This window comes from Perca fluviatilis, chromosome 8, assembly GCF_010015445.1.
Source record: "Perca fluviatilis chromosome 8, GENO_Pfluv_1.0, whole genome shotgun sequence".
NCBI lineage: Eukaryota > Metazoa > Chordata > Actinopteri > Perciformes > Percidae > Perca > Perca fluviatilis.
Genome location: NC_053119.1, coordinates 16,311,807 through 16,324,886, shown reverse-complemented (window position 1 = coordinate 16,324,886; position 13,080 = coordinate 16,311,807). Strand labels below are relative to the sequence as shown.

General features: G+C 42.8%; 1 protein-coding gene across 1 annotated transcript in view; it reads right to left on the bottom strand.

The window, feature by feature from the left end:
• The window catches only part of gnrhr4 (gonadotropin releasing hormone receptor 4), a 32,491-nt gene extending 20,078 nt beyond the window's left edge, over positions 1-12,413 (bottom strand). Inside the window, exons 1-2 of the mRNA XM_039808186.1 lie at positions 12,286-12,413; positions 11,121-11,688 (exon numbers count right to left, since the gene is read on the bottom strand). Of these exons, the coding sequence (XP_039664120.1) occupies positions 11,121-11,688; positions 12,286-12,413 (696 nt within the window). The remainder of the gene's footprint in view (positions 1-11,120; positions 11,689-12,285) is intronic.
• Between the last annotated feature and the right edge of the window lie 667 nt (positions 12,414-13,080).

The window sequence follows — 13,080 nt, the reverse complement described above, 5'->3', positions numbered from 1 at the left end:
TTAAGGTGGACATCCTCCTGTCTCTGGAGTAGCACAGCTCCCAGTCCAAATGATGACGCGTCAGCTGAGACAACAGTTTCCGCCCTTGCGTTGTAGAGCGCCAGCCCTGGTCGTGTGCTCAGCTCCTCTTTGATGCCGTCAAATGCTCTTTGTTGATCGTGCCCCCACCGAAACACGTTTTGCTTCTTTAACAGGTCCCGGAGTGGCTGTGTCTTTTCTGACAGATGAGGTAAGTATTTTCCCAGGTGATTCACCATTCCAAGAAATCGTCTCACTCCGCTCGCGTCCTCAGGTTCCTCCATGTCTGTCACTGCCCTCGTTTTTGTTTGGATCTGCTCTCACGCCGGCTGCATCTACGATCTGTCCGAGAAATTTGACATGGTTTTTTGAGAATTCACATTTCTCAGCTCTCAGCGTGACGCCTGCCTCCTGCAACCTCCCCAGCACTGCAAATAGTCGTGTGTCATGCTGGGCCTGTGTGTCTCCATACACGAGCACGTCGTCCATTTGGCACAGGGCACCGTCGAGTCCCTCCAGTATCTGGGACATTCTCTTCTGGTAGTGTTCCGGAGCTGAGGATATGCCGAAGCAGAGGCGGTTAAAACAAAACCTCCCAAAGGGAGTGAAGAACGTTGTGAGCAGGGCAGACTCCTTGGCAAGGGGAATCTGCCAAAACCCTGAGTTTGCGTCGATTTTTGAGAATACTTTGGCGCTAGGAAAGCTATTCCCTCCTCATCTGCCACTGCTGTGTTAACTTCGTTGAGAGCCCCTGACATGCACACTTTTGCATAGTGACCTTTTTTCTGACACGAGTTGCATGCTACATCTCTAGCTGGGCATTGGTTTTTGTTGTGTGCTGGTGTTCTACCACACCACATGCACCGTGTCTGGTTACCTGGCTGTCTCTGATAAGTGCTTTTATAATACGTTTTAGCCTGCATTTTCGCGTTTCTTTCCTTGCCTTTATCAAATTTGTATTTTGTTTGAATGCTGTCCACGTCTGTAGTTTCTGCTTTAAAGTTACTCTTCAACAGGTCCTGTTGTTTTTTCACACTTTCACTCTGACGCGCGCGCGTCACAGCTCTCTCCAACGTAAGCTCCGCATCCAGCTGCAGTTGCTCTGACAGTTTTTTATCGCGCAAGCCCACAACCAGTCTATCTCGGATCATTTCGTTGTGTAGCTGTCCGTAGCCGCAGCGCTCTGACAAGCAGTGAAGTGCAGTGATAAAACTATCCACTGTCTCCCCTTGTTCCTGCTGTCTCTGATTGAATTTGGCCCGCTCAAAAATAACATTTCTCCTCACCACGAAATGCCTCTCAAGCTTATCTTTGACAGTGTCGTAAGCGTTTGCCTCCTCTTCCGTCATGTGAAGTGAAGTCACAATATCTTCCGCCTCGTCCCCCATAGTATAAAGTAAAGTGTTCACCTGGTTTTCATCCGGCTGCAGCTCTAGGCCCGATGCAATCCGAAATCTCTCAAACCTTCGTATCCATTTGGGCCACTCTTCTGGTTTTGTGAAATCGAACTTGGGTGGTGGGGGAATCTGGAATCGCTCCAATTCCAATCAGCCACGAGCCACGTTAGCGTTGCAAGCTAGCTAAACTTCAGACCCACTGACCTACTAAAATTCACGTGAGTTCCCCCCAATTAATTCGTAAAACGAGTCTCATGTGTACCCGACTTAGTAACTGAAGTACTTCTGACACCATGTCGAGTTAAGTGATTCTAACTTAACAAATAAGCACACAGAGAGAGATTTCCGACGAGTGCCAAGCATCGTGCCTTTATTTCCGTTACTCCCTTTTACAGCCCCTCCCCCTAGGCTATATCACATCCTGTCATATCAAAGCCTTTAACACTACAGACCCTACTATAGGCTACATGGCAGAAAAAGTCTGCAACATCGCGCAGGAAAACAGGGGGCCATAAATGTAGCGATTGAGCCAGATGACCCAATGCCCCGAGAGCAGTATCCAGCACAGCCCCAACTGGGGGGCTATATGAAGGAGACAGGATATTATTCCTCGCTTTTAAAAAGGTATAGTATTAGGTTTGGCAATGATACACATGACAATGCGCAACATTTTTATTTATTCTTCAGGTTTTAGTTTCTCTTTTAAAGTGTCGTTAATGGCCACAAGTGAACGATTTATTTCTGCCATTGACCGACATATTTCGGCTCGTTTTTCCAGCCCCTCTGCAGTCAGGAGACAGGGTCGGGGTGGTGGTCCAGTCCGCTCTGACGCGCAAAATGACAAACGGCAGAATCATCATCATTAGGGATGCACCGAATATTCGGCCACCGAAAATTTTCGGCCGAAAATGGCCCAAAAGGGCATTTTCGGTTTTCGGCCGAAATACCTTTATCACCGAAACAATACGGCCGAAAATGTTGTGATGACGCAAACAGAAAACGCGACCTGCACGTGTGTCAGTACCCGATCCGTTCCACCTGCAAAGCGTCTCCTAAGCAACGAGGTTGAGACGGACCACGGAGTGAAAACAATGAAAAGTACGCTCTTAGAGTCTGTCAGCACACGTTTCACTGAGATCTGTTCGGATCCTCTGCACTTCATCGCGACTGTACTTGATCCGCGTTATAAAGACCATTACTTGGATGCGGAAATAAAGCAGAGCGCACGAGAAATGATCCAGGCCGCGATGGATGCGGAGAACCTGCGTGGAGACGGAGACGGAGCAGCGCCCAGCGCAGGAGGAGATCAGAGCGCAGAAAAAAAGACTTGTCTCGCTGCACCAGATGAGGGGCATGCACCCTCGTTGTCTGATATGTTCAGTGAAATCCTGCAAGAAAGTGCTTCAATTAATAATAATAATAATAATAATAATAATAATAATAATAACAATAGGTAAGCTATTCTGTTCTTAGGCTACTGTATACTGTATGTGACTATCAGATTGTAGCCATATTTCTGCTAGATATTTTTTTAATTAAACTTTAATATTAATTTATACAATTGCAATGCCTTGATTTTAGTAAAGTTAGTACACAGTCATAGCCATAAATGCAATGGTACTAATAATTGGCTTAATTTCTTTCGGTGTTTCGGTTTCGGTTTTCGGTCTTGGTTTCCTCTTTTTTCGGTTTTCGGTTTCGGCCAAGAATTTTCATTTCGGTGCATCACTAATCATCATCATCATCGATCTCTACGAACCACTGGAGCTCCTCTGACATTAGCTGGGGCGGCGGGGGGCATAGGACTCTCCCACAGCTGTTGCCTGGCTCTGACTTATGAAAAAACACGAGTAAAATAAAAAAGACACTACATAAATTCCACTACGGTGTGTTTATTTAAATATCGGTACACCATGTAGGCCTAAGAGATTGCAATATAAGCATGTATATTACTATTAGGACTATAGCATACTTATGTCAAGGATGTATAAATTAAATAAACTTCAGCTGGAGTCCGATTTACTATGGCAACACTGTTGACCGCATCAGTGATCTCTTTCCATTTCGCATTCTTTCTACAGCCTTTAATACCAGTTTTCAGGCTGCTAAATAGTACACACGTTAGTGCAAATGAACCTGAGATCAGGGTTTCAATCTCCACCTCTGAAAAGTGCCGCTTCTTAGCCGGATTACGTCTTGCCATGTCGTAAATTGTAGGGGCGAGGCCTCAAAACCGAGAATATATAGGGGCGTGATTTTTAAAGGACGATCGTTTCCAGCCGCTGCATTTATCAATGTACAACCATTATGTTTTGATTGGTGTGACAAACGTTTCATGAATCACACGTGAAGCCAGTCATAAAATGATTTCTCCGCTCATATCTGCGCTGGTTTCTACGTTAGGTTGATAAATGAGGGCCAATATGAGGAGAAAGAGGACACTTGTTTTACCCTGTAAATATTTGCAGTCAGGAAAAGCAAAAATTAACTGAATAAGAATATGAATAACAGTCAAAAATAAATAAAATAAAAATACAAGTTTGTTGTTTCAAAGGCATCTTGTTTTCAATTTTGGGCAAACTTTCTTCCCATTTCCTATCTGTGAATGTGACGCCAATTGATTTGACTTGAATAGATGGATTGATAACTGATCCCACCAAGCCGGTTGATTTATTTATTTTTGTCCTTTAATGCACACACGGCTCTCAGTTGGACTTAACTTTACCTTTCATGTCAACAATTTATGAGGCATCTCTCTCCATTTCTTATTTTATAAAAAAGGGCTCTCATTCTAAGTAATAACAAAACTGTCGGCGCATCCACATGATACAAGATTTCCGTGATCGCGCAAGCGCCTCCACACAGTTGCTAGTAGCCAAGGAGGACACATCTCCTTGACTCAGTCTGCATACAGTCAAGTCAGTTTAGCATAAAGACAGGGAAACAGCTAGCTTGGCACGGTCCAAAGTAATACAAAAACAACAATAATCTGCACCTCTTCAGCTCACTAATTAACACAATTCTTTATTTAATCTGTATAAAATCAGAAGTGTGCAGATTTTGTTTTTAATCTTCATGCTAAATACAAAGTTAGGCCTAACACTAGCAGCCACCTAAGAAACAAAACCAAAAAAACACTGATGTTGAATTCAAGAAGGCTCTGTCAGGTCTTCTTGAGGAAACTTAGATCATTTGATAACAAGAAGCTTCTTCATGTTTCCTATCAGGGAATCTTAAATCTCTGTTATGATGTGCTCTGCTGGGGTGGTGGGATGGGGGTTGAGGGGCAGCAGCACTTTAGCTGATTGAAAAAAAAAAACGAATAAGATGCTCAAAAAAGATTGACTCATTGGGTTACTGTAGAAAAGAGATCAAGGGTCAAAAAAACATTTTTGTATTTTGAAGGACATCAATTACACAGTATTTTTACAGACGCTCATTCAGTGAGCGATTAAGGATGACTCAGAGGGTCTTTTGTTCCAGCAGCAGTCAAATGTTAAATGAACGCTTTTAGATGTGATCTTTAGATGTAGTACCTTTCAGCTGTTACAAAAAGTCTTGCTTTGCCAGACATTCCTCCACCGCTGCAGAGGAGGGTCTGGCTAGTTCACACGTTTCGGGATGGGAGAAAAACATGTGTCACGGGGCCGAAGTTGGTTTCATTTAAGCATGCTTTTACTTGGATTTGCTGTGTTTTTACTATTTGCTGTGTTTCCATCTTTTATATTGCAGGGTTTTATTTTGAAATGTGTGGTGTGTGTTTTAATGTTGGTTTTACTTCCGCCAGTGGACATGTAGTAATCAGGATTTAAGGACTTGCACTTGGGAGCCAGAGGATGGGTTAATTGGTTTTTAGACATAAAAAAGGGCAGAACAGCAATAGAGAGCAGCAAAGAAGCACATGGGAAAAAGGTGGACGACACTGGTAACGTGAAGGAGGACATGGAGAGAATGAGAGCACACGGGGGAGGACGCAGAGCACAACAGACGGAACGGAACAGGCAGAAGAGAAGACAGACACCGAGAAACCTCAAACACCGATCGCTAGCTGCAACAGTGGGAGAAGGTGAAACTTCTCCCTTCCGCGCAAGTCTCCTTTAAGACCGGTGTTTGTTTGGTGTGTAGTGTACACACTAAGTACTGTGGCACTTTTTAAGGATGTTTGACTGGCCTTGAGTTCTCCTTTACAGGCTATGCCCAAGGAGAGGAGCCAAAACGACAACGAAGCTGGTTGCCAGCGGAGACCTGTGGACATTTTAACCTCCCACTCCTGTTCTGCTGTACCATTTTAGCTTGATTTTAGTTGGTTTTGCTTTTGCTTTTAAATTCTTTTGAGGAATTTGTATTGTTTTTTTATTTATTTTTTTATAAATTGTTATTCCCCAAACTGGTTTGCACTCACTGTTTTAAACCACTGGTTTTAACTGCCCTCCCCCCCCCCAATATAAAGAACCTGTGCTAATCTTTTATCTTTAACTGGAGTCTTTGTAGTTTTTAGAGTTCCTAGGCCTCAGCCAAAACCTAGGTGGCGTTGTCGGCCCCCGTACACCATTTTATCCACGCACCCTTTACACATGCACTGGTTTATTGGCATTTCTTTAAACCAATCACAACCGTCATGGGTAGCGCTAAGCTCCGCACGGAGCTGTTGCAAAATAGCCTCGGGAAGGAACTTGTTTTGGTGGAACATGTATGTTCAAAAGTTGTTTTGGTCATGCAAAAGAACTCCGATTGGACAGATAGTCTAGCTAGCTGTCTCACACACTACATTCCCATATGCACACACAGAATTCATACATGCACACACATGATTCATAAATACACACAGGATCCACAAATGCGCACAAAATTCACAAATACACACAAAATTTACAAATGCACACAAGATTCAGAAATGCACAGGACAAGATTCAGAAATGTATTTCTGATGCACACACAAATATATCTTGATTTACAAATTGCTTGCAGTCTGAACTTCATTGCTCCCCTGACGTGGCTCAACACACAAATGCATTTTTTAAAACAGGGAATGATCTGCAACCAATCAGATATCTCCTTTGTTTTAGCCAATCACAAGAACGCACCCCACGTGGGGGATTGTTTACTTATTAGCCAATTGAGAATGAGGTGTTGTCACGGTATAGTGCCCCGCCCCCAGAGATCCCCTTCCTCCATTTTGAACTGCTCATGTTCATTGTTTATGTTGGTTGCGGACAAGGGGGTAAGCTTCGCTTCAGAACTCCTATGGCGCCATTTTGTTGCTACAAAAGGTATCACCTCCTGTTAGCATTCCACTGACCGCCATTTTTTTTTTTACGTCACTTGACTGCGAATAACTTTACATCTGAAGCATTTAAAGACTATTTGTCCATTGTTTATTTCTGAAGAAACACGACAATGTATAAGGCTCCATTACCTTGTACCTCACGTTATGGCTCCGTAGCAGACGTTTTTGTAAAAAATAGGCTAACGATTGTGTCATAACCAAGTGACTTACTGTCGCACAGTAGAGGAATTACCGTATAGTACAGGAGAAGCTGCGCAGTAAAGCAAGAGATCACCGCAAAAGTGCTTCTAATAGCCTTCACTGGTCTCCGTCCAGAGCAACGGGGTCTATCTATCTATCTATCTATCTATCTATCTATCTATCTAGTTGCGGAGGTCTTTATTCTAGAGACGTCGGATTTATCGGGTGGCTGCAATTAGAAGAAAGGACTTTACTTTCGACCTAATCTCCCAGTCGATAGGAGTGTTCGCTGCATATTCATTCGGGTAAGTTCTCTTAAAATGTGTTTATGTTGTCGGCTCTTAAAGCCACGAAGTGCACCTAGCTAACGTTGTTGCCTAGCCTGCTAGCTAACTACAGTGCTTGCTAAGCATAAGTGAATACACCCATGCTAATCATTTAACACAAGGCTGTTAGCTGGGTCGCTGTCTTTCGTGCCATTTGTGTTTGTAAAGTTTAATGTACGGTGGCATTTTCATCTCTTTTTATAAGCGGTTACTGTATAACGTTAGCAGTGACTTAGAAATGTGTGTTTATCAGTTGTAGCTGCAGGATGGGAGGTAAAGCTGCACCTTGTTTACTTCACTAGCAACATTAAATGAAAGCTAAAATGTATAAGTAGTTTCCCATGTGACGAGCATTCATAACGGTAAACATTTGTCTTGTGTTTGCTGCTGTCTTTTAACAGGGACTAAGGAACAAACGGAGGCTGCACTAGCATCACCAGAAGGGAGAGATGAGGAGAGGGAAAGCAAAAGACAAGCAGGGAGGCAGAGGCCAAATAAAGATGTTGAATAGATTATTTGCTATATTAGAGATTGCCATTCAAAAAATAAATGCATCAAATTAACTGATTTGTCTGTGGCTTGTGTGTGTGTGTATATATGTACACACACACACACACACACACACACACACACACACACACACACACACACACACACACACACACACACACACACACACACACACACACACAGTTTTTCAATGTCTATCTTTCCATCAAATTGTGACCTGGAGACAGGAAACTTCTAGCTGAATAACTATACTCAGATGCTACCTGTTGTAATAACTAGTTAGGTATATCTTTTTTATAACATTTATTCAAACCTATATACTGTACACAAGTATATTCAACATGAAGCGACGATCAGACTCAGCTGCCGATGATGGTGTTGCTTCCAGGCTGCAGACAGAAAGAGAAAGCTTTAGGTTAGTCCAGTAGTTATCCAACCTGTCCTGGTAAGATTAGAATGGTATCACAAGTATATTTTAGCATACTGTAACATTAAGGTACTTCATGTAAATGTGTAGTGGTGTAGTTTATTTATCATGGTCTTAACTAACTGTTGATCATTTAACACACTTAGCTACACCTAGCTCTTATGGTGGTGTAGCCTTGTAGCTTGTGTGTTTACAGTACCATTTAACCTTTCTCACTTGCAGTTTACTGCATATCATACTACCTGTGGCAACCTCCATTAGCTGGTAGCGTTTACCTTGTTATGGCTGATCATATTTTGCACTGCATTTGTTTGAAAGCTAGAAGCTACTGGACAATGAGCTAATGTTACATACATGCAGTAAACTACAAGCTAACTAATGTAAACTGTTAGCTACTGTAAGCTTAATGTAATTTAGATTAATTAATGCAATTCTCCTTACCGGTAAATGTTATGACAACTACAAAGTACAAACATGAACGTTTGAAAAGTTTTTAATTCATTGACATGGGATAAATAAGAGAAAACGGTAGCCTATCAGTGTCAGTAACGTTACCTACCTTCGCACATTGTGGCGAAACTTGCCGACAGAATATTCTCCTCCTGCAAGCGAACTGACGCCGATTCACTTTCTCCATCTCAAGACAAATTAAATAGCCCAGTTTACAGTTCCACATCCATTTCTTAAAGTGTTTTGAAATGCAGCGCTCACACTGTTGCCCCCTATACAGTCTATGGTTGCCCTAGTTACCGATAGTGTAGGTATGCCAAAATGGTGGACGGCTCAGGCCATAGGCACCTCCCAAATCGTGACGTATGTCATGTGGGGTGCGTTCTTGTGATTGGCTAAAACAAGGGAGATATCTGATTGGTTGCAGATCATTCCCTGTTTAAAAAAATGCATTTGTGTGTTGAGCCACTTCAGGGGAGTCTCAAAATCCACACACAAATGCAAAGAAGTCCACAGACCGCAAGCAGTTTGTAAATCAAGATATATTTGTGTGTGCATCAGAAATACATTTCTGAATCTTATCCTGTGCATTTCTGAATCTTGTGTGCATTTGTAAATTTTGTTTGCATTTCTGAATTGTGTGTGCATTTATGAATTTTGTGTGCATTTGTGAATTTTGTATGCATTTGTAAATCTGTGCTTTTTAAATTTTGTGGGTGTATTTGTGAATTTTGTGCGCATTTGTGTATCCTGTGTGTGTATTTATGAATCATGTGTGTGCATGTATGAATCCTGTGTGTGCATGTGTGAATGTAGTGTGTGCATGTGTGAATGTAGTGTGTGCATGTGTGAATGTAGTGTGTGCATTTATCTTGGAGACTGTTCTAGCTCCATATAAATCCACCGCAGTTTAAAATTCTAACAAAGAAAGCGGAAGGAAACTGACATCGGCGAAAAGACATGCATCCGGCGGAATTTCCTGTGGCACTGGAGAAATCCCGGAAGTGGAACGTAGGATATAGACCGTCTCACTGACCGTCTGACTTACTTGTGCGGTTCATTGTACTGTGTATTCATAGTGTACTGTAAATATGTCCAGTTGATTTGGTGGCAAATGAGTTCCCCCATTAGGGATTAATAAATCTTAATTTCATATTAACGGAAGACGTCAATATTTTCATCTCTCGGCAAGAAAAGTATTTCTCAAAATCGTTGCTTCAATTAATGTCAAAGTTCTCCTAATTGACAAAATGTGCCCTCCAGGCAGACAAATAAAAATGTTTTCTGATCCGACACAGATCGACAAGATGACATAATTTCTCTGTGCCTTCCAAAACCATTCGCTGTTGAATAATAAATATGTGTAATGATGTGACACTGCTGTGGGTAAGGTTTGGTTAGGTTTAGAGAGAGTACCGTTTCAAGATATGGACTCTCTTGGAAACCCATTAAATGTGATTTGCCTTCAATAAGTCTTCCAAACCATATGACAATAGATCTTCTGTGATAAAGTCCTGTGTTTGACCCATCCACCACCCCAACCTGCTTCCTAAAGCCCAATTTATGGTCATGCGTTAAATCCACGCCATAGGTACGCACGGGTACGTGTAGATCGGACCCTACGCCGTATCCTACAATGGAATTTTAAACTGCGGTGGATTTATGAGGACTATGGTTAACTGCTCCTCAGATCTCTGCAGGGTAAATCCAGACAGCTAGCTAGACTATCTAATCTGAGTTTTCTTTTGCATGACTGAAACAACTTTTGAACGTACACGTTCCACCAAAACAAGTTCCTTCCCGAGGCTATTTTGCAGCGGCACCGTGGCTCTTCCCGGTGCTTAGAGTCGCCCATGACGATTGGGATTAGTTTAAAGAAATGCCAATGAACAAGAGCACGTTTTTCTCCTGTCCAGGAATGCTGTGTGGACTAGCCAGACCCTCCTCCGCGGCGCTGTGGGGGAAGATCTGGCAAAGCGAGACTACAAGTAATGTTGTTCAGCAACCAGTGACCTGGAGCTTGTGCTTGTACTGTATGTGCTGGAGCAAATCATAACCTAATGTTGAGTAATGTGAAGCTTCCCACAACTTCTAATTTTAATTAACAATAAAACTTAATTTAATGGGCGCAACAGATGTTTCGCTGAATATCGAATAGCAAAGTGTATCTATTTAGATGTTTTATTATGTCTTTCACAAACATTATTGCATGCAGCCCTGCAGATTAAGTGAGCCAACTTCATTTTTCAGGTTACATAAGATTTGTTTTTGGGCCTTGATTACCTGGATGTTTTTCATCATGTCTCCTGCAGACTTAACCAATTCTTTAATTAACCTTCACCTCCCTTTCTCAGCAAAACTAAAGATGGATTCGCTAGAGGAAATCACACTGGCAGTGTTTATATAGCCTTTTTGAAGCCAGTATGTGATGGGAGAGGTGTACAACCAGCAGTTGTCACTTGACAAGAACCCTCATGAGTGTAGAGAGGGGATTGACAAAGCAAACAGAATGAGTTTTCTCCTACCTGAGGGAGCGAGAGGATTACACTCATTGTCCAGGCCACAGTCAACATGATTTTGCTTTTCCTTTTGGCCTCACTGATGCCCAGAGGATTGAGAATTGCAGACTGCCTATCCAAGCTAATGACCACAGTTACAAAAGCGCAGGAGTACATCGCCACCAGTTTCATGAACATCAGCAGTCTGCAGGCGACATCTCCCGCCTGCCACTGTACCGTGATGTTCCACACTGCGTCCACGGGCATCACGATGAAAGTCACCAGCAGGTCCGCCACAGTCAGGTTCATTATGAGGATCCTGACGTGCGACTTGCGCTTGCCGCCGTTGCCGGCAGCCCACAGCACAACCAAGTTGCACACAGCTGACACAGCGCACAGAGTGAAGGTGATGATGACTCTGACTTTGGCCGCGGTGGAGAAAGTGGGCAGCTGGAGCGCGTCTCCATTAGCACTGTAATTGCATGCTGAGGTGGGTCCCTGACAGCTGCCATTCGTCGTTTGATCCGTCAGCTGGTGGAACATAACGAACAGCGTAGTCTGACTGACGGGAGGCACAAACAGGCAATTATCCCGGCTACCGTAGACGCGGACTTACTTCTCCGTTTGCATCTCCAACTAGAATTTAAACTGTCAAAACTGAGAAGAAAAAAACAATTATTGGTCCGATTTGTTATGCTGGTGTTTTAAACATGCCGCAATGTGCAGTGCAGGTGATGGTCGTTAGTGGCACCTGTAACATGCAACAGTTCCGTATATATCCCTGGCACGCAACTTACATTTACGCACAACAAAAGACCAAACACCACGTTATTTAGCTTGTAGGTAGGCATGCAAAGTGACCACACAAACAGTCATGATCCTAAATTAATACAGAATAGGAAAAATATTGCTTAACGGCAGAGGGGAAAAGACGTCAGTAATACTGAAGTAGCCTACAGCTTTATTTGCTCAACTTCTAACCCTCCTCTTTCATTTTCTCACATCATCGCTTCCCCTAATTAAAAAGGTACCTGACTCGTTACTGTCCCGTAGGAAGAGAAAGGGAGAATAGAAGGAATCTGAAGTAAACCAATTATAAAAGGCAGATACAAATAGCTTACCTGTAATTATTAGCGGAGCTGACAGGGAGCGCTGAGTGGGATCTCACTGAGCGTGTTTCTGCTGCAGTCACTGCAGCTGTTGCTTCTTTCCTCCGCTCTGACGCGCAAAATGACAAACGGCAGAATCATCATCATCATCATCGATCTCTACGAACCACTGGAGCTCCTCTGACATTAGCTGGGGCGGCGGGGGGGTCATTTTGAAAATGTTCAAGTGCTTGTGTTGATGCACCATTCAGTTGTGTTCAAGTATGAAAAACAGTGCAATTTGAAGGACGAATAAATATAATGGCGCAGAAATGAACTCTTCTTTATCACTCATTAAAATATGTATAGGCTCTATGTAAAAAGGGACCATGGCCATTTTCCCCTACTAATTTCCGGGTTCTCCTTCTCCATAAAGAACATGAGCTCAATGAGAGGGTTAACCTTTCCTGCACCAACATCCATAGAGGCAGATGTTATCGATACACCCCCAGGCAGGCGCATTTTAATGCTGTATACACTGTTTATAATGCTACATGGCTGACTGTACAGCATCTGGGGTGCAACTGGGGGTTCAGTGTCTTGCTCAGGGCCGGATTGTACCACTAACTTTGTGATTAAAACTCCGAGCCATTAAGCCACCCCACTTGCCTTCGCCGGTGTAGCCTAGTTGGTGATCTAGTCGACTTGTGTTTCTTAATGTTTTGGTTACTTTATCGGTTAAAAACTCTAAAATTACTTAAACCTATTTAATCATGTTTTGTTCGCCTTACCATTTTTATTCTACGTTTTTTTTTTAATCAGCTGACGTGATGACACAGGACAAAAAAAAAAAAAAAAAGTTTTATTTCGGTTAAAACAATGCCAGCGAGGCAGGATGG